The sequence below is a fragment of the Prionailurus bengalensis genome, chromosome A2 (assembly GCF_016509475.1).
Source record: "Prionailurus bengalensis isolate Pbe53 chromosome A2, Fcat_Pben_1.1_paternal_pri, whole genome shotgun sequence".
Lineage (NCBI taxonomy): Eukaryota > Metazoa > Chordata > Mammalia > Carnivora > Felidae > Prionailurus > Prionailurus bengalensis.
In genome coordinates this window covers 22,389,925-22,415,172 of record NC_057348.1, presented here as the reverse complement: position 1 = coordinate 22,415,172, position 25,248 = coordinate 22,389,925, and the positions used below count along the sequence as shown (strand labels likewise).

General features: G+C 51.5%; 1 protein-coding gene across 7 annotated transcripts in view; it reads right to left on the bottom strand.

The window, feature by feature from the left end:
• CACNA1D (calcium voltage-gated channel subunit alpha1 D) overlaps positions 1-25,248 on the bottom strand; it is a 304,424-nt gene that overhangs the window by 22,692 nt on the left and 256,484 nt on the right. For 4 of the 7 annotated variants that reach the window (XM_043587647.1, XM_043587641.1, XM_043587643.1 and 1 more), the window contains 11 exons: positions 24,993-25,076; positions 17,187-17,231; positions 16,656-16,784; positions 14,361-14,426; positions 12,574-12,665; positions 11,283-11,442; positions 10,344-10,471; positions 10,109-10,205; positions 7,633-7,735; positions 6,198-6,299; positions 1,137-1,267 (listed from right to left, as the gene is read on the bottom strand). In XM_043587647.1, the coding sequence (XP_043443582.1) occupies positions 1,137-1,267; positions 6,198-6,299; positions 7,633-7,735; positions 10,109-10,205; positions 10,344-10,471; positions 11,283-11,442; positions 12,574-12,665; positions 14,361-14,426; positions 16,656-16,784; positions 17,187-17,231; positions 24,993-25,076 (1,137 nt within the window). Of the gene's footprint in view, positions 1-1,136; positions 1,268-6,197; positions 6,300-7,632; positions 7,736-10,108; positions 10,206-10,343; positions 10,472-11,282; positions 11,443-12,573; positions 12,666-14,360; positions 14,427-16,655; positions 16,785-17,186; positions 17,232-24,449; positions 24,534-24,992; positions 25,077-25,248 lie in introns of all 7 variants that reach the window. The other 3 variants (XM_043587644.1, XM_043587645.1, XM_043587642.1) reach the window with 2 other exon arrangements.

The window sequence follows — 25,248 nt, the reverse complement described above, 5'->3', positions numbered from 1 at the left end:
CCGCACCTCACCGGCACTCTGGACACCAAACAACGCTGGGACCTTCTCCTCGGAAGGGACTGATAGAAGGACTGTTCCACACTGAACCCTGTTAATAACTACATGGCCCAACCTGAGACATGTGATAAGAGGGACATAAAGGTAATTTTAGAGTAAACAAATTAGCAGGAGAAAAACATCCTTGATCTTATTCATGATGGACTTCAAGCACTCGGGGAGCAGAGATGATGGGGCTTTTGATTAGTTTGGACAGGTGTTTCTGACAGCTTGCCAACAGTTCCCTCGTGCCGGTTCTTCATGCCTTGTCATTCCCTCTTCCCCCTGCCTTTCTCCATCACCAGCACTCACTCACAAGCTTTCCTGCCTCGCCCCTCTTCCTGCAGGCTTCACGGTGACCCCCTTCCTCCACATACCTGCTTCCCATGCCAGAGCTCTGGGATTACCCAGGATTCTACATCCTCAAATGCACGGACCCTGGCCAGAACCAGAGGTTCTACGCTCCGGGAGCCTGGGGCAGGCCGGGGCTGGCATAGGGGGAGGGACCAGAGGCTGGCCTGGGCACAGAGCAGTGTTTGCACAGCGCAGAGAGACAGACACACCGCAACACACGTGCGCGCACACACGTATGCACGTACACACACATCAGGAGGTGATGGATGTTACTGAAATGGACCGAAAACCAACAAGCAGTGGGGTAAGAAACAAACAGAAACAAAACAAAGCACTTGCGTTCAGATGGAGAGCTGTTTCCGGGGCAGCTAGGGCCTGAGCCCAGGGCCAGGGGTGGGGAGGTGGGTGCCTACCTAAGGTTAATGCCTTTGGAGAAGCCTGGAGGAGACAGGGTGCAAGGCGAGCGCCGGCCCCCCGCCCGCCAGGGCTGTGCCTCTGCCGCTGTCCTGGGGGCCCTGCCACAAGGGCCACGGCAGGTGCGGGCACAACAGAGAAGAAGCAAGGAGAGGGAGGCACTTACCTCGGAGCCCAGAAATGACTAGTCCACATTTTGGGGGGTGTGCGGTATCTCAGTTTAAACAAAATCCTTGTGGCACTGCTCAACCATGAATAGTCAGCTCTCTAGTATTTCAAATAAGCTTGTAAAATCGTTAGTGAAAAGAAAAGGTAACAAAAGGACAATTCACCTGTAGGGCAATGGTGGTGTTCTTCGCAGGGTATTTTCCCACCAGGCCTTGTTCTTTCCGTTTCTTGAATTTCCTAAAGTAGTCCTGTATCAGGAAAGTGGCATAGAACTTCCCCACGGTTACCTCATCATCTAAACGGAGAGACCAGACAGAGCTCTCCCGAATCAGCACATTTGCACCAGGAGCCTAAACTCTCTCGCTCGGGGCCGGGGCTGGGGTGGGGTGGGACTGTGCTCAAGGCACTGAGCTCTGGGCTTAGACATGGGAGACTAAATCTAGCAAAAAGCAAGGTTTTGCAAAGCAGTTAAGGCTCAAAATTAGAGTCAGTCACACGAACTGATACTCAAAAGTTGCAGAAAACAATATGTTTGTCATGAGTTTATTAGAGCAGCGTATTAGTAACACTATGAAGTGCTGTCTTGGTTATTTACTTAAAATAAAAATTACAAAACAAAAAGAGGCTTCCTGGGTCCTATTTTCACCCCTGTGCATAGGGATTTGCATGTGTAATTACCATGAACACCGAGGGCAATTAAGCACCCAAATCCCGATGCCTGGAGATAAAGACAGAGACCTCAGAAAGTGACAGACAAGCTTGGAAGAGGAGGAAGGTTCAGGAAAGTGGCTGCAAACCCAGATTTTCACGTGCCCCCGTGACTGTTCCAATAGCCTCCATATGCCATTTCTGCGTTTGTAACCCAGAGCTGCTTGTTTTCGGCACAGCGAGCGACAGCTCCAACTAACCTTGGAGTTGAGCTTATTTCTGCTTTAATGGGAAACAACTCCAGCACGTACCGCTGGGGGCTGGAACTCTGCTGAGCATTTTAAAGGTGATGCATGAGGCAGAATAGAGGCGCTGGCTGTCTCACGGTAAACCACGTCGGTGGTGCAGGTGTGCCTGGGGGTGTCGGCCAGCCTCGCTCTCCCTGGGGTGCACGCTCCCAGATCTGCAGTGGCTCCTAGGCAAGAAGCTTAGGGCCCCAGGGCTTGTAGAGGCCGAGAGGAGGACGGGCTGCCGGCCCTCAGGCTTTAGGACAGCTGAACTTGCACCCAGGCCACCTTCCCCTCACAAGAGTCGCGTGTTGATCTGGGGCAAGGGGCTTGTGGAGCTGTGAACGCCACAGGAGATGAAGCCCCGAAGCACTCGGCCTCCTGCCTGGGCTGGAGGACAGTGAGCTGGCAGCCTGCTGACAATGGCATCCACTGCAATGATGGTGGAACATGATGGGTTAGGGGTCACTGGGACCCTCTGTATTCACTAATGCATCTGGGTGGGGTTCATTTGTGCCCATGTGGGACGTGTCCCCGTCTGGACACCACTAGTGTCCTGCCAGAAGCCACTCAGCGTTACTGAGTAAGAAGATGCCTTGGGGAGGCCGGCCTTGAGAAGTGTGCTGCCTTCCTCCCAAACCTCAGCCAAGAAGTCCTGGACTGGTGCAGGGGTCACCAAAGTGACCAAGGCTTTGGGTAGCTTGTAAAAACATGTCCTACATCAGTCTTAGGCTGGTCCAAATGGCCTAATGATGTACTGTCCATGGGCAAGGAGGCCAAGAGGTGAACAGACCATCCAGGTCTCAGGACTTCAGCCCTGCTTTGCTTCTAAGCCACTCCGCATTTTGCCCAGGATGCATCTGGAATACTGGTTCTAGCTGCTGTTACTCTGGGGCACCCACGCTCCCAGAGGAACTCCATGTGGGTCTCATGGCCTCTTCACGACAGCTCTGAGATGGGGGACCTGTTGGTCCCTCCGACAGGCGGGGTGGGGCTGAAGGACTTGTCTTGGCCAGTGCAGCTGGGATGTGAGCCCAGGGCAGCAGGCCTCCCAAGGCCGAGCTCCCCTCCTCGTTACCTCTCAGGGATGGCCCAGCTCTGGCCACACAGAGGGACTTCTTTGGGGTGCCTCCCCCAGAGTATGTCTCTGTACCGAGCTGCGTTCCGCGGGCGGCTCACGGCTGCCAGCAGACAACCCCGAAAGCCCAGGAAGACTCTGCCTACCATACTACAGCTGTCCCCTGCAGCCCATGGTGTCACATCTTCTCCATGGGCTCCCAGAAAAAATACACTGGGTCTGCAGAAGGCCCACCTCATTCCATACTGGGACGTTTCCCGAAAATACAGGCCTAACCCTCTTCTCCCTCGAGCCGAAATGGCCCAGGGGGCTCCTGAGGGGAGGTCTTGGCTCTCCTGGCCCAGAACCGGGGGCAACAGGGGGCTCAGCGCAGACTATGGTTCTGCCCGAGCGGCCGCTCCAGAGCACAGGCAGGCCCACCACTTGGCCTTCTCCACTGAGATGCTAAGTTAATTGAGGCTGGGCTGAGGATGAGCTCTCAAGAACAGAAAAAGTCAAAGCTACAGCAGGTTAGAAAAGGAAGGGACAGAAGGAACGGATGCAGTGAGGCCATCTGGGCTCAGGCCTGGAGAGAAAGAGATGGGGTCAGCTTTTTGCACTCTTTGGGGCAAAGGAGCCAGAGATCCAGGTCAAGGAGTAGAGGCCCAAAGGCAAGAACAGCCTCTGGGAGGAGAGGGGACTTCTAAAGAAAGGGCAAAGAGCCACGAAATGGCAGAAGACTAAAGAGCAGAGCAGAGAGAGAACATGAGCAAGATGCAGAGATGGGCAAGGAGACCACTTAGCCCAGATGGTAGAGAGAACGGATGGGCTGTGCCTGCAGCCACAGGCCCCTGCACTGTTCCTCTGAGGCTGGCCCCTGGATGTCACCTCCTTCTCAAGCTTGTGATGGCCTGGGGGCCACCTCACACCCCCTGGGCTACAAAGCCCTGCTGTCACCAGTCCTGTAAGGGGCTCCCTGAGCACCCCACATGGGCCGGTCCCAGGCGCTGGGAGCAGCCAGCCTGGCGGGGTCTGCTGCTCCGACCGGGTTACAGCCTGAGCCCCGTGGCCCTGGGGATCTACCCATCTGCTGGCCCAGAGGGCTGGCCCGACATTCCCATTTTCCAAGGGTGCCATGATGTGGGCGAGTCTGGGAACCCCTGGTCTACTGGAAGAGAAAAGAAAAAACAAAGAGCCAAGTGGCGAACGCAGGCACTAAACCCTGCCCTGACTTCATTCAGAGTTTGTCCCCCGATGCCTGAGAGGCACCGCCTCGTGAACCTCTTCAGCGCAGTAGCACTTATCTGAGATTGGGCCTGGGTGAGCACCACCCCAGGAGCATATCAATGATGGGAGCTCCCATGGCATTCTACCTCCTGCCAAGGCCCCACTGCCTTCTTCTTGGGTTCCACCAAGCCCCCTGCTGCCATTCTGGAAGAGGGTAACACCTGTCATCCTGAACCCCGATCTTTTCTAAGAAATAGAGAGAAAAGGCCAGGCCCAGTTATTGAGCCAAGAAAGCGGAGGGATATTTAGCCTCTGTTGGCAGTCTAGCAGGGCTAAAAGTTGACCTGTTTTTCAGAGGAAGGGTGCTTACAGGGTGAGCCAAACTCTAGACCTTCTCTTTCTAGTATAATTAAGAGAAATAAAGCTTCACAGTGATGTGAACACGCTCGCCAAGATGTCGGGGTGAGACTGGTTTGTGAAGAAGGCGGCGTGTGAACAGAGGTGAGGTGAGGCGGGGAGGGCCTGCCGGCCCTGGGAGGAGGGTTTACTCGGAGGGGCGCAGCCGCTATTCTGAAGCATGCATCTGTGTTTCAGAAACATCGTAGGGGAATACGGCTGCCAAGAGATAACCCTGATTCCATGCCACCACCCTAAAACAGAATTGCTTCAGAATATTCTGAAAGACTGAGACTTGAAAGGAATGGAGGCTGCAGAAAAAGCTCAAGCACATCGTTACAACAATTTTAAGAAAGCAATTTATCTAAGCCATGCGAGCACTGGGTGCAGCAGCTGCGAGGAAAAGAATGAAAACCAAAGAGTCGTTTTAAATGTGCAGTATCCGTTCTCCTGTGGGGAGCCAGCGTTCTCTACGTGGGAGTGTGGGGGGTTGTTGTTGTTGTTGTTCTTTGGTGTTTGGGGGGTTTTGCTTGTTGGTTTTTTTGCCTTTCTCATTTCTTTGGGGCCATCATCCCCTGCTCTGAGCAGGTGGCTCCACCAGCTACGGGGGACTCTGTCCGGTGGCCAAAGCTCACACTGCTCTCGCTTCATGCAGAGGGCCAGAGCGGGCCACCATGCTGCTGTCTCTCTCTCTCTGCCACCCAAGAGCCAGAATTGTCACGTCAGAGAGAGAGGCCTTGGCCATGTCCTGGCCCAGGGTCCTGGGTCGGCTTCTAGGCCTGAGCCAGGACCAACCTGGAAAGCTGCAGGAGAGGTGATGCTAGAAAAGTTCAGTTGGTCGTAAAGCAAAATGGTGCTCACAATGGGCCCAGGGCTGGGGACGGCTAGAATGTGGGTGTGGTGGCACTAAGCCCACGGATGCTGCACCTTTAAAACTGAAAATGAAATAGTCACAAAACAACCACCTCCACGTCTAAGTCCGGTGTACTTAAACAAAAAATGGAAAAACAGCATATATATTATATATATGTGTATCATATATATATATACATCTGAAAAAGTTTAGTCAGTTATTTTATGACAAATAACAAAAGGAAATAAGCATGCCTGTTAGTTCTGTCTCTAAACTCCAGTTGAAGGGACATTCTGGGTAATTACGATGGTAAATTCAGTCTGGAGAAGAACATTTCAAAAATATCATTTTCTGAAAGCTATCTATTTCTTCTGAAACCTTTTCAACAGTATGTTGAAAGATAAGTGGAAACTAGTTTTAAATATTTCATTTTGGTTGAGAAAATATAAGCTTTCCGTTTTGCAACTGTAATCTCATTCCCCAACGGTAATCCCCCCGCCAATGAGAAAACAAACCCCTGCTCCAGCCATCTGAGTCTTGGGTTTCCTTCCCACTGAAGCCTCTCCTTTTCTGGAATGGTCCTCCTGTTACCCCAAATCATGACACCCAAAGGCCAAAGAGCCTTCTTTAGCTGTGGGCCTGAATGCTCTAGCGGATACATAAAGCATTCTGCAAACACCCTGTGGGCTTGCTGGAGATACTTTCATTAAAACCAATGCGTTGGCCAAGAACTACTTAGGAAAGAGATTGCACTGACCACCAGCTGGAGGGACAACTTGGTCAAGCAGTTTCATGCTGGTTTTCTTCCAGATTTTCTTTATCACAGCTCGGAGCTCTTCATTAGCTTGTTCCAGGTTCCCTGAATCCAGAAAGCAAGAGGGGAAAACAAGCCTTGTGTCTCTTAGCCAGCTCTCCTGTCTGATCCCACCGAGGCTGCCTCCCTCCCAGCCTGGCCTGGGGCACAGCCCTCGGATGGGGCGGGGCTCTCCTCTCCCCAGGGCTCTCCAAGTGGGGGTCACAGGCAAATGGTGGGCAAGCCTTGCACCGGGCAGGCACGCCACAGTGGGAACAACCACGTTTTCTTTCGGAATTCAAGGTCTATGCAGTCTGATCTGTCCTACCCTCCCACAGCCAAGACCCACCCCTTCCTTCCCACCGCCTCCAGCTACAATGTCTTCTCCTTCTCAGCTGCCTGTTCTAAACCCTGCCTCCATCCTTAAAGATCAGACTAAATTTCCCCCAAATGAGACTCTTGCAATCCCTACTGCATGTACTCGTCAGCACCACAGAATCCTGGTCTTTCATTATATGGGCTGATGCCTGTCTCCTCCACTAACCTGTCAGTACCTAAGACCACCCTGCCTTCCGCATCGCTCGGAGACACTGGCTGGGGCCAGCTATGGGTGTGCACCCTGCAAGAGGTACCTGGGAGCTTGGAGAGACTGGCTTTGTGGAGAGGTTCGCCTAGCACTCTGGGGCTGCCAGAAAACAGCCGTCTGCAGACTGTAGGCGTGCCTTGCTGGCCACTCTTCCTTCTGGTCCAGGGTGTCAACAACTGGGTCCTTCACAGCCTCCAGCCTTCCACCTCCTGGTCACTCCTCAACCTGCTTTCTGTCCCATCTCTGGAGTCATCACCGAGCCGACCCCAATGGCCATGCTCCAGGGCTGGGTGTGGCCATGAAGACCACTCTGGTTTGGTCTCAGCTAGGGAGAGGCTCCTTTGAACAGTCCCCAGGTGCCAGCTATGTGCCCGCCCCGCAGAGGGGCTCCCGCAGGCCTCCTCTCATCTCATCCTCAGGACTTCTGATGGAGGTGTATTTCTTTTCAATAGAGAAAGGAGCTACAGCTCAGCACGGTGGAGTCCCTCTCTGAAGATCACACAGTAGGAAGGGACAGCTGGAGTGAATGTATTTGTGATGGTCCTGTCTCTGCCCTAACCTCCCGTTTCTTTTGCTCTGTAGCAAGCAGTGGCAGAGGCAGGGGTCACCTCAAAACTCTCGGGGACAAAGTGAAGCATAAAGGCAGGCAGGAAGGGATGGGGAAGGTAGGGACAGCCAGCTGGCTCAGCACTCACCACCCCTTCCCCAGGGGAAGGCCCAGACAGGACAAGGAAAGGCCTAGATGGGAGAACCCAATGTGGGGTATGGCGTCCCTCGCTCATGTACCACCTGTCCTGTCCCGGAGATGCTCACCTTCCGTCTTGATTTTAAGAGCCGTCCGAACCAAAGCAAACAGAGTTGCATTAAACATGACTGTCCCATCACTGTTGAGAGGCATGTTCATGGCAACTAGTCTCTGTAAACAGAAAGAAGTTTCTCAACAGAAGGCAAATGATGGAGGATGACCACGTCCCTTGACGGTGTTTATTCTCAGTTTATCCCTCACCTTCTTTCCAGTCGATACGCAGTTCAATTCAACAACTCGCTGGGGGAGTACCCACCATCTGTGGGGACCCTGGAGCTGACACAGATCAAAGCTTTATCATGAAACACAAATGCTGGCACTAAATGGTGTGCTTTGCTTGTTTTTAAGCCCCACTGTTTAATCACCTCACTGTTCAAGCCTTCTTCTCTCCCCTTCTGCTAAGCGGCCATCCCTGCGTCCTGGGGTCGGGCCTCCCTTCAGGGCACGTCCTTAAGGCTGTCATGAGGGGTGAAATAATACACCAGGTACAACCAGCCAGGCACAGGGCTTGGGACTTAGGTCCTCACTGTTCCTAGCACAGGGAGTGTCCTTCAGGGAACCCTGCCCCGTGGGGCTGTCATGTAGTGCTTCCTATGAGTCTGCGCGGTGGCTCTGTCTGGTCTTCCAGGGCAGGACCCCCACCTCCTGTTCCTCTTCCCGCTCCTGGTCCCTCGAACACCAGCCCTGAGAGCTGGGGAGGGGACTTGAGTGAGTGACACCCTCTCTGGGCCCCAGTTACCTCCCCTGCAAATGCAGGTGGCACGTCTAGCTGGGATTAAGGGAGATCATGGACACTAAGATTTCGGGGGACGCCTGGCACGTGGTCAGAGCTGAGTTAAGTGCTACTTGTAATTGTTAATAGTTCCAAACTTCTTATTTTTGGCTGGCAAGCCATCCTAAGAGATTTGTAACACTTTTTCTCTTCCCTATTAGCAGCCTGGAATCTTGTGTTCACGTGACTCATCCCACCTAAATTTCTAGCCCTGAGACCAACCATGTCTGTCTCCAAAACTAGCACTGGCAGCCAGGATGGCTAGCATGTACATTTGCTTTTCCCAGAAAGTTCCTGAATCAGCAAAATGGACCACTTTGTGCCTTAAGGATACTTAGATCCTTTATGTAAAAAGGTCTGGAAACGTAAACACAGAACGACAGCCATGAGCTGGAACCCATCTTGTTCTTGGAAAGCAGAAAAGAGGCTGGTACTGGAAAATTTAAGAAAAAAAAAGTCAACTTCGGTGGCTTATTCTCTGTACCTACATCCGGAGTCCAGGCTACAGAGAAGCAAAGACAGTGGCAAAGATCCCAAGGACTTGCCAACAAGGGTTTCTGGACTTTCAGGGCAGGGAACAAAGAGTTTTTCTCCAAAGATTTTTTGAGAGCCTAAGATGCAGTGTAGACCCCACTCTGTTACAGTGGGTTCTGTCTAGAGCTGGCCCCGCAAGCCTGGAGCAGTAGAACCCCTGATCCCAGAAGCACCTCAGACCTGCAGGGAGAGGGCCCAGCTGTCGTGTGGACTGGCTGGATTTCTAGGGGCAGAGTCGCAGTTTCCATCTCCTTCAGAAAGGAGAATTCTCTTCTGTTGCTACTGCTACACTGACTCAAAGCGGTTCCCTGTGAGCTCTAAGGAAGGAGAACAAATCTCAGTTGGGGCTCACAGACAGCTTGGTATGGTGTGAAAACTACAGGGATGGGGTGGGGATCTGGACCCATCCCCGAGAGGCCACTGCTGATGCACGGCCCATGGGGACAGGTGCTCTGGCAGCAGAGGGGCACGCCACCACGTTCATGGTCACTCAAGCGAGTAAATGTTCAGGGCACCAAGTCTTCTCCATTCTACTTCCCAAGGAGAGCTTCGGTCAGCCGTACCCTCCTCTACCCCACCTCCACTGCCCTCGCTCTGGCTCCTGTCACTTTACATGGAGACCCCAGCAGCTCTCAGGGAGGTCCCCTGCCTCGGTTCACTCTCCCGTCGCCAAGAGGCCACTTTCCACCGTGAAAGTCCACCCGTGCTTCTTTCACGGGACTCGGCGTGGCATGGGAGGCTCCTTGGAGCTGTGCTCGGCTTGTGCCTGCAGTCCTCTGCCATTTCCTCTTATGTTCTAGGCACACCAGTGACTCTCCGTTTGCCAACATGGTGACCGTTCCCCTGCCTCTGCATCTGAGCTCTCTGTGTTCCCTTTCTGCAATGCCCTTCCTGCTCCCACAAACTCCCACTTCTCTCCTGGACCTGGCACAAATGTCACCTTCCCCTCCACCCACCCAGTGACAAATTACTTAACTCCCTTCCTATTCTTCCTGTCGCTGACAGGGTGTCTTAAGAGTTACAAATGTGATAGCTCCTCAGGACAGGAACCACATATTATTTATCTCTGCAGCCCCAGCACGTCTGATGTAAGGCTGGCTGAATGTTACTTAACGTTTGTTGAATGAAGCAGGGAGTCCCTGCAGAGAGGCCATCAGACACGCAGACAGGACACTTACCTTACAGGCTACTCTGTGTGGGCATAATTTCCCAAACCCCAGGGGAGGCTGGATTCTGCGGAGCAGAGTGACCACATCAAGGTGCTTGATCCTTCCCCTGGAGACAAAGTACAGCAGGAGGTCCAGGGAAGCGTTGGCTGGCCTGAGCTCTCAGCCCATCCTGCCTTCCACAGAAATCATGGCCAACGTTCCAGAAACAGCCCACACAAATCACACGGAACCCTTTTCAACTTACTTTGCCTCAGGGTCATATTCTGACCATATTCTTTTGAATTCATCCAAATGGTGAGGCCCCAGAATAGACCAGTCCCGGGTCAGATAATCAAAGTTGTCCATGATGACAGCTACAAACAGGTTGATGATCTGAAAAAGCAAATCAGAGGCAAAGAAGCTGCAGCTGTCATAGTGGAATGGCTAGGGTTAGACCTTAGTAAGGGCCTCCTAATTATAAGGGTCATGAAACGTTTGGAACCCATTTTTCTACGAGAGGCAGTAAAAACTTTCTTTCTGGAAAATGTTTAAGAAAAAGGCAGGCTTCCAGCTTTCCAAAATGACTTTGATATAGTCCCAGGGGGAGGCAGGGGGCTGTATTATCCTGCCTTTTTGAAGCACATTCATTGCCACCAAATAACTCGCACTGTTAGGTCACTGCTACCTGCGGTGGCTTTGAAACTTTTTATAAAGACACCAGCAGCCCTAAGAAGCTTGGTGAGTGTCCCAAGCCTGTTAGTGAGCCTCAAGCCCCTGTTTACAACCAAGGTGATGGTTATGCACCTGGCGAAGCAAAACCTCCAACTGCCAAATGAAGCCTAGAGTGCTCATCAACATACAGTGCCCATAGCAGGGGTGCCTGGGTGGCTCTGTTGGTTAAACGGCCGACTTCGGCTCAGGTCGTAATCTCCGAGGCCCATGGGTTCATGTCTCATATTGGGCTTTGAGCTGACAGCTCGGAGCCTGCAGCCTGCTTCAGAGTCTGTGTCTCCCCTCACCGCCCGCCCCCCTTCTGTCCCTCCCCCACTCGTACTCTCACTCTTTCAAAAATAAATATAACATTAAAAAAAATTTAAAAAAAAATACCCCACAGCAATTCGATGGGGACAATATTCATGATCTGAATCCCAAATGCTATACAAGCACCTGTCAATTGAGAAAGGGAGCTCTCGTGATCACCCACCAGAAATGCGCAGAGCATGTAAAAACTGATGAAATAAACAATGGCGAAGTTGCTTCCACACGTGTACTCCTCCCCGGGGCTGTAATCCGACTCAGGGTCACAGAGCTTCCCCGGGAGGCAGGCCAGCATGATCTCCTGCCAGGCTTCCCCTGTGGCACACCTTGTTTAGATTAATAAGAGAAAGGGCTTTAGCAGAAGAAGAAGGGATTTGAAGCTTAGACCTTTCCGAAATTTTTAAGAATTTTTTTAAAAACAAAAGTTTTAAGTAGAGCAAAATCTAAGTAATTTGGGGGAGAGGGCACTTCAGATTAGTGAAAATTCTTAAATTGAAATTCCTACTTATTTTCAAATGCAACGTCTCTGAGTCCACAGAGGCCCTGCTACAGCTCTCCCTTTGGTTTAAAACAATCATTTGAAGGGTGCCTGGGTGGCTCAGTTGGTTAAGCATCTGATTTTGGCTCAGGTCATGACCTCATGGTTCCTGGGTTCGAGCCACCTGTCAGGCTCTGTGCTGACATTTCAGAGCCTGGAGCCTGCTTCAGATTCTGTGTCTGCCCCTCTCCCGCTCGTGCTCTGTCTGTCTCTTTCTCAAAAATAAACATTAAAAAGTAAAAAAAATCATTGGATACATGCACATCAATTCTTTTTGCATAAACAGATGTTTGTGTCTTCTCTTCTTTAAATGCTCATGTTCCAATCTTTAAATAATTATTAATTATGTTTTAATGACTTAACACCTGACTTGAGTAGATACCCATTCAATTTTGTTGGAAACAAAGAACTGGAAACCACCCAACTGGCAAATGACTTGCTATTCAATCACTAGAATCATTAGAAAGTACGTGTATAACTTCTAGAAAGTTCTCTCACCTCAAAGCACCTTGTTCACAAAGTTCACTGGGGTTAAAAACAATCCTATAAAATCTGAAATTGTGTATGTTCCCCACTGGCTGTGTAAAGGTCTCTCTGTTCCTGCTAAATTTCATGGCTGTATTTAGACACATGCTCCCATGTGTCAGCATATAACCTACCATTTTCCCGGTGGCAGTAGAAGACCTACTAACTTACAAAGGGATAACTCTTAAGCCAGCCATGGTCTGAATGACCACAGCAATTTTCACCATCCAGAAAAGTTCCTCTGTGACTGACATGCCAGCGACTCTGTTCAAGAATTCAAAACAAATACAAAAAGCCACCATGATCAACCAGGAAAGGCCCCGCCAAACACATGTCCCGTGTCACACTGGAGCCTGGAGCCTGGAGAGAGATGTGCCTCGTGGGATGAAGTCACCTGAAGAGCAGCAGCACTGCCTGGGGAAAGGTCTGGAAATTGTTGTTCCTGTTGATCTGGTTGTTATCTCTCATAGCAACTTTCCCAAACATCTAGGTGGAAAAATTTTTAGGGAAATAAAGATTTTGTCAAACAAACAAACAAAAAACCCCCACAATTATCCCTCCCCCGCAAGAAACTACCCAAAAAGCAGATTCCACATGTGAATTTAGAACTAACACGAGTTTGATCAACACCCACTAGGGCTTTCTCACGGTGCTTGGGCACTTCATTCACTCAACAAACATGCCAGGCAGGGTGCTAACCACGGGTGGCGAGGTGCTGAAGTCAGGCACACCCTCACATCAGGGAGTAACTACCAGGAAATCAGACAGACAGCCCCCACCCCGAGGACAGCTGGGATGATCCAGATGGACAAGGAAGCACATAATGTATCTGAGGCCTCTGGAGCAGTGACATTTAGGCCCAGAACTGAAGGAAAAGTAGAGGCTGGTCAGGTGACGAGGAGGACTCAGTGTTCAGGCAGAGGAAGCATGGCCTGTGAAGGAGCAGAGGCAACACGGCCCCGGAGCTCCAGGAAGTGAAAAGAACATGAGTGTACACAGACAAAAGATCGGGCTGCAGACAAGCGTGGGGCCGGTGAGCTGCGGAAAGGAGGGCGGCCTCTACTTGAAGGGCCAGGGGAAGTCAGCTGTGGAACTTGGAGGAGCAGGCCAGTTTAGAAGAGTGTGATGCCCGGCAAAGCCTCCCAAGTGAACCGGTGACGGAACGTGCAATATGCAGTGTGCAGTTTCCTGAGACCGCTCTCGTTCTGTGGGAGGACACCAGGTCATCGAAGCCCCTTCAGGGCACACAGCATCCCATGCTGAGCTGCAGGTGCTCAACTGTGTCGACTCTATGTTCATAACTCCCAATAAGATCCCTAGCGAACTGCCAATGTTCCTATGCCTTCAGATAAGCAAGCACAGCCACCTCTCTGCTCTGGAGTCCCCCACCTCTTTGACACTCACATCCCTCTTATCTGAAAGACAGCATCCAAGCCAGCAGAGAATGTGGCAGAGAAACCCCCCAGGGGGTCCAGCAGGCTGTGCTCCACCCCTTCTCCTCCTGGAGGCTGCACCTACTCCACTGGGGCTCAGCAGGGAATGAAGCCCCAATCCCTTTCCTCCACTCCAGGAGAAGCAGGGAACAATCCTGTGGCACCTCAGTCATGGTCACAGAAAGGCCTGGTTTCATGCTTCTTTTTTAAAGGGGGTGCTACCGATGCCAACTAATGGTTCCAGTTCAGCCCCAGCCCCAGCATCTGGGAGCCGCCAGTCTCAAGTAAAAATCTCACTTCGTTTCGATAAAATCTAACTTTCCGGACTATAAACAGCCTTCTGTATCACTAATATCTCCTTAGTTACATCAGTACAGAAACTAGAACAACTACAGCTTTTTTTAAGTGCCGCATTTCCTGTTGCTAAACCAACTGTGGGTTTTCTCAATCAGTTGAGTCTCCCAGGACTCAGAGTGGGGGGTGAGGAGTACCACTAAACCCAGCCTTCCTTGGCATATCCCTACCTCTGCTGGCTCCTGAGCCTGGCTCTCCCTGGCACAGGTGCTTTCCTGTGGAGTGCTCTCCTACAGAGCCACGTCCTTCTCATCTCCATATGTCTTCGGTAGCCAAGGCGTTTGGCTGGAAAATCACAACCCTGTCTTTCCGTTCTGCCTGGCCAAGGCAATCTTGCCACAGATCTGGGGCTACCCAGAGAAGGGGAAGCTGGGGGAAAGTGGCTGGTGCTTACCTGCATGCCAATAACCGCGTAGATGAAGAATAGCATGGCTATGAGGAGGGCGACATAGGGCAGTGCCTGGAAGAGAGGAAGCCTTTGGCTCAGTACCAGCTTCTTGTGTTCCCCTCCACCCCCCGTGACTGCTCAGGTGCAGAATGAAGACCCAACACAGGGTCACATGCTTCTCTTTTCCAGGTTGTGTTGAAAGGACGCCAACAGTGAACAAGGACTTTTTAAACCACAGCCCAGCATGATGATTTCAGTCCTGAGGGCACCATCCATCTGTACGCCTAGTGTTATGAAGCTACAGGCAGAAGGGCTTTCCACCATCATTAACAGTGTACCCTGATCCGAAACAGTGTCAATGCAGACACATCACCCTCACAACAACGTTTACATCCGTCATTAGATTCCTTTGTGAAATTACCATAAGTGATCAAACCATTCCAGAACACTGGATGTTTGGATTGCTTCCACTTTCTTTTGTGGGCATGTTTGGGGTGGGGGCGAGGGGCTACTGTAGATCACGTTGCAGAGAAACATCTTTATGCAAAATCTCCCATGTCTGCTGAAGTATTTCTTTAAGGGGAGGTCTTAGGAATGACACTGCTGGGGCAGAGGAGAAGAACCCCTTTCCAGATGCTGCTATAGAAAGCAAGATAGCTTTCTTAAAATGAACACCTCCTGAAGGAACCAGAGTTGGGGGTTGGGTCAGGGAAGAAAAGGAGCTAGCCGGGTGGTGGCCAAACCTGGGTTCTCCTTAGGACTGAACATTAAATACACATATATGTGTCAGGTCCTTCAATCCATAATCTTCACCTGCTTTTCTACATCATGTTGTGTGACAGGAGATGTCTGTGCACGTGGCAGGCAGAGGCCGGGTTGTTGAACTCAACGCCAAGCGCACATGCTTAAAGCATCCGCTTTCCCTTTTACTCAAAAAAGGCCACCAGAAAGCCAGCGGCTGTAAGCTCCCTGACCTGTGCCAGCTCTGGATCTGTGACTGCCAACTGTTGATCAGAGCCCCACAGAGTTAGTTCCAGGCTTTCCTCACCACACCTACACGCATTTTCTTCCTAGATGATGGAGTCTTTCAGAGTTCCTTTGGCACCGTTTCTCAGTTTTTGTGAACTACCACCCTGTGAAATGAATTTATCTACAGCGACCAAATCTTTAAAAAGGAAAACTTTAATAATTTCTTGAAAAGCGAGGATGACACAATTACGTAAAACTATTCCAGTTTTTACAGCAGTTCGTTCTCAGGCTTTGGTACTTTATATTAATAACAAACATCTGGGATTTTGTCTCTTACCGAGACCAAGGCTCCCGTGAGGCCCCACTTGCTCTCTCTCAGAGCTTCGAGCCTGGTTCTTCCTACAACCTCATTTCCCCTGCCAGGATTTGGAACTTTCCTTCTTTGAGTTTTTAGATCTACCCCCTTCCCCAGATGCCATCCCTTCCCTTTATGTGTTAAAATCCCACCCACTGCAGAAAAATGCTATGTGGGATGTTAACCGGTGTTACTTCTCAATGTGAATGTTTATTACTTTCAAATTAAAGATAGTCAAACAAAGAAAGATTCATGATTTGCACATAGCTACAAATCCCCTACATAGGTGAATCTTTTTGATGAGAATCTGTACCCTGTCCTCAGTTAATTCCATCTAGAAGACTAGAACGTCTGGGATGGAGTACTAGACAGTACCGGAGAAGACGGGTCCTGGTTGAGGAATAGACTAGAACCAGCCTGCACCAGCCTGGAGAGTCACAGATGACAAGGGAGGCTTGGCTTATGCCCAAATGTCCTCAACGCTCTGATCCTTCCAGGCACTGGGTAACACATTGCTCCGTGATGGTGTGCCGGCCCGGGTGAAGGGGTCTCTGATTTGTGTGTAGACCGGCCAACAGATAGGACCATGGCAGCCCAAGAAGCTGTCCTGGCAGGAGGCTGTTAGGTTTGCAGGGGTCACCTGGGACCTGCCCTCTCTCAGATGTCACCATTCACCACTGGGTATCCCAGGGAGGACTGAGGGGCTTCGAGGCTCCCCATCTCTACTAGTCTTAGAAAGGTTACACCTGTCCTCAGCTGTGGGTCCTTACTGCCTTTGGTTTCCTCTTAGCAAGTGATCCTGTTTGATTCACTGAGTCCGGCTGGGTCAGGTGCCTTCTGCATTCCACTCCCTCTATCGACTCAGGGGATCCCAGTGGCCATGCCGAAGGCAGTCCCGGTCCTCCATGACAGAGGATGCTCACTGGTTCACATGTGGTCTTCAGGAGCAACAGATAAGCCCCTTGTGGGGCTCTTACCTGAAAGGACTTTATAAAAGTCCACAGCAGTGTCCGGATGCCTTCCCCCCTGCTGAGAAGCTTCACCAACCGCATCACTCGGAAAAGACGGAAAAAGGTGATGGAGATTCTATTGCTCTCTTCAGAGTTCTGAAGGGTTATCATGGAGAGGTCAAACCCAATGCAAAGTAGAACATGCAACACTTTCAGAAAAACAGCAACAGAGGCAAACAAAGGTGACAGAGGTAAGAGTTGAAGATGTGTTTCTAGGGCCTTTTCACCTTAAAAAGCATGATATGAAAGGAAGAGTTACATGCTAACAACACAGGGCTTGGAAAACCGCGTCCACACAGCACATGCATGCCCACGTGGTCTAGTGTGTTAAGAGGAGAACGCCGGGCTGGCCAAGAGTACTGGACACTGATGATGAATGCAAACCACTGCAGACACTGTTCTGGAAGGACAATCATGGAGAATACAGAAACACTAGTGGAAAACTCAGCATGGTCAAGGAAAAGGCCCAGCCCCGGGGGGACTCATCACTGATCTTACCCCGGGTGTAGCGGTGGGGACAGGGACATTGTCACTTTCAGTTGGCTTTAAGAAATCAAAGATTGAAAATGTATTAATGAATGGAAAGGAAGCAGTGGTTCAGAAGGATGGGCCCCTCCCCCCTTTATAACAATGTGTGGTTAATGTCCCAGGACAATGCAGCTGCTCCCTCCCTGAGAAGATGCCAGGGGCTCTGCCTGGACCCGGACTTGAGGGTGGGCAGCCTCGGACACAGGCTCAGACACGCTACTTTCTAATTCACATCCTGGGACACAATGCGCCAAGGTGGTGGGCATCCAGTGAAAGAGAACACTACAGGACCTCAGTTGCTCCCAAAGACAGAAATGCGCGGTGGGACCCTGCATCTCACGGGCAGGCTAGTTCTCTTGGCCGAGGCTGGGTTGTGGGTCCAGGGAACGAACTGCTCTTCAGGCCACCTCTAGCCCTGAGGAACAGAATGAGGCTACTGAACGGGGCAGGGAGACTGGCACCTGCCTGTGGCCCACACACCTCCTGGGCCACGTGCCTGGGCAAGGTGTCCTACAGCCCTTGTGGTGGAGGTGAGCAAACCAAGTCAGTGTGGGTGGGAGAGGGGCTTTAATGCCCAGCCTACAGCCCAGACTGCTGGCAGAGAGGACGGTGCTCAGCACCGTGTGACTCCTGGGAAGCAGCAGCATGGGACCAGCCCGCCCTGAGCTTCCATACTTCCACCTCATCCAAGGTCTGGCTGGGTGCCTCTCACTCGGGCCCCAGGGGGCTGAACCACAGGGCTCGCCACCCAGCGGACACCTGCCTCTTCTTCAGGTTGGGGGCCCCCTGAGGGTTGGACCTTGCTTCACTCCACTTGGTGCCCTGCATGAGGCACTTACTCATTAGATGTTCAGTAAGTGTTTAGGAGAGTGGAAAGAGGTCATAAGCAAGCTCTTCCGGACGTCGGGAGGCACCATGAAATTAAACAGAAGACTGAGCAAGAGATAGGAACAGCCTCTCTGTTCCCTTTAGGAGGGCCAGCTCCACGGAAGCAGCTGGTCTACCTGGTAACTGGCAAAGGAATGAGCCTCTTCTGGTTGGGGGCCTGGGCTGCTGAGTATTTACCAGGGTTTCTAGGGAGCCTTCTGCATGGTGTGTCTGCACAGCTAAGGTACATATGCACACACATAGATGTGCACACAAATCTGAGGGAGGGGTTCTCCTCCCTGGGGATACAGGGAAAGTAAGGGCTCCGTTCTGGAATCTCACTCTTATTAACAGCTGCCTCCTGGGACCAAATACAAAAATCACAGAAAACAAGAGTTGGGCATGTCACATCACTACTGAAATTCAGCAGTGTGACAACAAGCCCAGGACTGACAGGTTCTGAAAGGGTGGAAAGGGGGTTCCTGGTTCACCCGGGATGCTCAGAATGCAAACTCTCCAATGGCACAGTCCAAGCCCCTGTCACTGTTTCTATTTTCCTCTTTTCTCTCACCTCAAGACAAAGAACATCCCCTTAAAGGGACAGATGATGGTTTTTAACTTCTGACTTTAACAAATGAAGGAATTAGTTTTCCAAACCTCTGTCTCCCAACCCCATCTCCCTCAGGGTTGTCAGCACGAGGCTTGGGTCGCATCCATGCAGCCAGAGTGCAAGGGCATGAGTATAAGGGTGTGTGTGAGCATGCACACCCCTGCCTGCATGTGCTCAAGGGGGCCAGAGGGTGCACAAGAGAGAGCACTCTACAGTTATACTTTGGAGATGTCCGACCTGCAAGAATAAGAGGTCTGTTGGTCGGGGAAGACACTCTCTGGCTACGACCTGGCCACAGCCCCTTCTGCCTGTCCTCCACATCCCGTTCCAAGTCGGATGGACCTCTCACCGCCCCCTCCCCCTCACAATGTGGGAAGTCAGCAGCCAAACTGACTTTTGAGGGGGACATCTCTTTTCCAACTGATATCTTTGAAGTATGGCAAATCTTAGACTAGGAACTTGAAACCCTGGATATCCTTTTAAAAAAAGGAAAACAAAGAGGAGGACAAGACAGCATTTGTGGAGGGACAGGTCAGCACGACATGCAGCAAGGGCAGAGACAACAAACAGCACAGCAATCCACGTGCACCCCCAGCGCAGCCTGCGACACCTTCTCCTGCGCTCAGCGCCACGCCGGCCAGGGGGCACAGGTGCAGGGGAGGATGCTGCTGGCCGCACCGGGGGACGGTGCAAGTTGCCAAAATATCTTACGGATTGGAAGGACCCTAAAGGTGGCTTTGCCCAAACTACAAATGCCAGCCAGATGCAAAGGGCGGGCCAGCTCTCACCCTGGGCTGCACATTCCAACTGCCTGGGGGTCTTTGACAGAATCTACTGCCTGGGTTCCACTCCAAAGATTCTTCTCTAATTGGGCTGGGGTGTGCCGGGGCTTTAGGAGTTTTAAAAGCTCCCAGGTGGGCGTCTGGGTGGCTCAGTCGGTTGGGCATCCGACTTCAGCTCAGGTCATGATCTCACACTCCGTGAGTTCGAGCCCCATGTCAGGCTTTGTGCTGACAGCTCAGGGCCTGGAGTTTGCTTTGGATTCTGTGTCTCCCTCTCTCTCTGCCCCTCCCCTGCTCATGCTCTGTCTCTCTCTGTCTCAAAAATAAATAAATACACTAAAAAAAATAAAGAAAAGCTGCCAGGTGATTCTAAGGCCCTGCTAGAGGGGAATGGCAGTCCTAGGCCGGGGTAAAGCTGGGCACTCTTCAGATGGTCACTCACACCAGCAAATTCCTTTAAGGTGTGGATTGGCCATACCGAGTGGGGCCCCTAGAAAAGCCCACTTAGGCCATTACAGCTGAGCAGTGGGTTCTACTGGAGTTGATGAGGGTTCAGTACTCTAACAATGTAAACAGGTTAGAATGCATCCCCATCTTTCCCCTGGGGGTGGGGGGGTGGGGCTCGGAAACAGCAGGCTGTGAAGTGTGTGGTGGGAACGTGGGTGAGCTGACTCTCTGTGCGATTCCAGAATCAATGACAGGATGCTCTCAGAGGCTGAAACTGGAAAAGGGCTCACTCCCTGGGGAGTTTTCCAAAACCGATCGCCAGGGCTGCATGGCCGGTCCTCACAGAGGGGACTGCGGTGCCACCCCTGGCCTTGGGCTAGTGGGCCTGGGCAGCTCCTTCTAACCATGAGGTGCCAGTGTCTTCATCTGGGAGCCCCACAGAGAGACTGCCCTCAGCCCCAGGTGGCCAAACCATATGCAGGGGCCCAGAAATCTCTGTAGATCCCTAGGAGCTCTCCTGACATTCCCTCCAGCCTCTTCACACAGGAAGACCAGTGAAAGGCTCTTGAGATGCAGGGCCAGGGCCAGCCCCCAGCAACTATAGGAACCAAACAAGCCCTGAGTTTCTCAAGTGCAACCAAAGATCAGTCTGCACTTGCTGTATTAATTCCCATCTTTTCCTGGTAAGGCTGAGATGACGTGGTTTTCCAATTCAGACAGGAAGCAAACCGGCATCCCAGAACCAGTTAACTCAAGGCATCCCACTCTTTGCAGGGGATGGGATGGGGAACTTCCCTCTGGCTACTTCTGACTGGGCACATAACACTGCTGGGAGAGGCAGCTTCTGTATATGGGAATGCTGAGTCTGTGAAATCAGTGACCTGGCCCCTGGAAAAGGGCTGGCTTCTGGAATGGAGAGCTGAACAACCAGAAGCTGAGCACAGCTGTTGGTCACCTGGTCCAAACGGGGTACCTGACAGGTCAGGGACAACTGTTGGGTCCCTGGGAGTACGCTCCCTACTGACTTTTCACATGCTCTTCAGTAAGTGAGAACAAGGCAGTCACGGTTTCTGCACAAATATTTTGCCTCTCCAGCAATAACAACAGTGGGAAAAGACTCCGTGCTGGCAACAGCCACTGCCCGGGTTAAGGAGAATGGGGTGCTCTGTCATTTCCCCATTCAAGGCACCAACAGGCATCTGAGGGGGAGCAAAAGCGAGCCTACCAGTCGCCATCTGACATTTTAGCAGCTTGGTGATGTTACGACCAGATGTGATAAAGACAAGTCTTCGAGAGCCATCAGGCCATGGTCAGAGCAGGGTAGGGTATGTGGGGCGGGGGCAGCAGGAGAGGGCTGGGTAAGCATCAAGCAGGACAACAGAAAGGGCCATCCAAAATGTTTTTGCAAACAGTGTAAGCACAAGCTAGGTTTCTCATTTGCGGGCCAGATCAATCATTCTCGAGGACTACGTTGGCAAGTCACAGAGCCAAGCGTGACTGACCAAGACGGCCCTGGCCCAGACGCCAGCTGGAGACTGGACACAGGGGAAAGGAAACAATTTAGATGACCCTGAGCCATACATAGCACACCCCGTGAAACTCAGTGAAAACCACAGGTGGGGGAAGCCAAAAACAAGTATACAGTCTTTAGAGTGCTTTTGCTTTAACGACATCACCGTATATATGTTTATATATACTTGCCGCTACAATTTTCTAAAAATAAAACCAACATGAAAATCAATTAGGTAACAGAAAAGGAAGATCGACAGAGATTGGGGGAGAGAGCACAGCAGGTTAAATATCGCAAAAAATGATGACTTATTGCAGCTAAAAACAGCCAACGTGGACTAAGGGCATTCAAGCTGATCTGGCCCAGGGTCTTGGGGGATGAGGCCAGCAAGGGGTACGATGTGAGTTGCTCTACCAGGGAACTAGGCATGCGCAGGAGAGGGCGATGTAGGAATTCCCAGCTCCACCCAGTTATACCATCAGGGGTTGAGGACATCTGGTCTCTTTTATCTTTGTGCCCATGGCCCGCGAATTCTACATGCCCAGGACATGTGCGCGGAGAGACTGAGTGAATGAGAAGGTGGCCTTGAGCAATCGCTGTGCAATGCAGCCCAGCACAGAGCTGCCAATCTCCCCTAGGGGTTCTACTTCTACCAGAGTGGACAACCGGCTTGGCCACCAGCTGAGGGAGGTTTTGTCTCAGGCTAGATCTGACCGCAGGGAAAGTCACCGACTAGGAAACAGTAGGAGACTGTTCACCAGTGTGATTTTGAAAGTCCAACTGAGTGCCAGAAATGGGCCCAGTGAAAGGTTGCTTTGTGCAGACACCCCAAAGTCAAGTGCTAACTAGGAAATCCAGTGTGGGTTCTTGTACCCCTGCAGCTTTCCTGACTGTCCGATACAACACGAGGGAGGACACGTGTGAGACACCGATGAGCAAGGCTGGGCTAGAGGGGATGGGCGTGGTGCACGCCTGCCCCCAGCATACGGAAGGGCAGCCAGGAAGCTGGGCACGTGCTGTCGACCGAGGCCACCAGCGCCACACCCTGCCAGCCAGCGGGTGGTTGAGGCACTGGAGAGCTGGCTTGTTGGCTCGGCCAACAAACCTTGGCCACATCCTGGTACCCAGAAACTAAGTAGTTATGCCCACTGCCTGCACATCACTTTGAGCACAGAGCACTCCAGGGAGACCTGCTGAAACTGTAGCTTAGTCAATTTTCATCCCCATTATAGGCCATCTCTGACTTACGTAAGGGTCTGTTCCAGAACTTCCATGTAAGCATACTTTGATGAAGGCTCTAAGCGGTTTACATCGGGAGACAGTTAAGCAGGCATATGTCTGGTCATAAATTCAGGAGAGAGCCCCTGGCAGCCCAGTTAGGGTCCTGCCGTTCAGCCATTAGCATTAGATTATTTTATAACCGAGCATAACTTACACGTTATGAACGACAACTTTATAGCTGAGTTATGGAATATTTCACATAAAGTGGAATTTACATAAGTCTGGGCTTATGGAGGTTAGGGAGGGTGTATCTTCCTAAGTCTAGTAAAATACGACTTTGCTGCCTTGTCGTGGCATGGATTTGGGTGTCATGAGGCTTAAATCACACCCTCGTGGACCTGTCTTATAGTCCATTTTACCTATCTGTCCACGGAAAATCTACACTTGGAATAATAGCTTTGTATCTCCCTAATATGTTAGGTTTTATAGCAGATATTTTCACAAAATTTCACCCCAACATACCTATGACGTTGGAAGGGCACATAGCACTCACCCCAGTCGATCCATGGGGGGAACTGAGGCCCTGGGTCCAACGAGTCAGTTTTGAACCAGGATCAGGACTGACTGTCAGGCCTGAGGAGTGCCAGGCCAGCAGCTGTCCCACTGTTCTGTGCTCCAGGATTAGCTTGGCCCCGAAGCAGTGGCATTAAAAGGGACTGCACCGTCCCTGTTTGATACAGGCTGTCTGGACACCAGGATGGGCTGTACAACCCTGCAAATGTCAGCCAGGCAGAGCGAGGAGGCCTCTTCCCGGCCAGGGGTTGGGGAGGAGGGCTGGGCTGGCCACACGGAGCAGAAAGCCAACACCACACAGCAGTCCTGCCCCATGCTCCACTCATCCCCACAACGGGCTCTACACAACAGGGGTACACACGTCGGACACCCACTCAGACTCGCTGACGAACTGGGGACAGACCAGGCGAGCAGGGCCGTTTCTGCTTCACATCTTTCTGGTTTAGGCACGGGCTAGATGCAAGAGGAGCTGGCAGGAGGCAGTGCTCCCCATGAAGGAGGGTTCTTAGGATGCTTCCTGAAGGGTGGGGGTCACTCCACCTACCACACTGCTACTGCACTTGTTTCCTTACTAAAGGGTTTGATCAAGTGCAACAATGGAGAATGGACACCCTCTCCCAATACACACGAGGCCCCCCTTCCCTTGGTCCAGGGCAGCCTTCGACCTACATCATCGTTTGGGGAGCTAGGACAGCGGGTATTCCCCAGTGCCACCAGCCAGACTCAGCAGGTACACAAGGTACAGGTGAGGACACAGCAGCAGCTGCCACGGGTTCACGGTGTGGCTGTGAAGTTTCCCTCCTGTGCCTTCACAGAACTGCTGTGGGTACCAGGGCACACGTTACGAACTCCATTTTGCAGCTAGAAAAACTGAGGCTCAAAGCAGTCAGGTGACCGGCCAAGGTCACACAGCTAGTGAGTGATAATGTTCACATACTCACATACATTAACTCTAAGCCCTTAAGAACTTAACAAGAACTTTTTAAAAAAAAAAAATAATGCTTTAGTTCCAAAATGGCAATTCTACATTTACTTCTCCACTCTCTTTTGGGGGAGAGGGGTGGGGTGAGGGAAGGGGGCGACTACAAAATGTTCGTCTTTTAGAACAAGCATACGTCCGAATTTCTAAAGTGTAGGAAGGCCCACAGATAGCGTTTCTAGGCACCCGAGTGTTAGACTTAACAAAAACAATCACGTTACAGGACACAAAATTTGCTACTTACATTCACTTCAGTTATAGCAATATCAACGACGCTACCAACAACAATTAAGGCATCAAAAGTGTTCCATGCATCAGTGAAATAGTGCTGTTAGGGCAAGCATTCAGAAGCCACAGAGAGGAAGCACAACAGGAAAAAAGAAGAAAAGGACAGTGTTATAAAAGGGGAACATTCTAGCATTATGCCACCCGGCTACTTGAAAAATCACCCTAAAACAAACACACGTTACAGGTACATCACTTTGGGTGTTGCTGCTGACACAGCGAATAAAAACAATTAGAGACGCCCATCTCGCCCTGCCTACCAGTGACTTGGGAAATGCTGCAGGAGTCAGCCCTCCAAAAGGTGATCTGTGTCTGGAAAGGCCTGGGATAAAGCTCTACCCTCACAAGCCTCTTGTCCACGGCTCTCATTAGAAATGCCTGGTTTTAGATCAAGTGAAGTTGGGACCTGTGACTTGTCCAGGTGATGCCAGTGCGGGACAGGGAGCGGAATGTGCACAGAGAGAGAACACGAGGCGGGCGGCCACGGCGGGCGCATACTCACGTCGGCTTCGCTGAGGGCCACGTCTATAATGCTGCCGATTACGATGAGGGAGTCAAACGTGTTCCAGGCGTCACTAAAATACCCCTGGACAGAGCAGGCAGGGGGCAGACGTTTATGAGCACGTAGGAACGAAACGCCACACGGATCATACGGGGATATATCCGAGGCCCCGCAGCACCCATGGCAACCAGGTGGGGTGGGAGAGCCAGAGGGAGGCAACAATACCATCCACTGGTAGAAAGGGACACAGGATAGG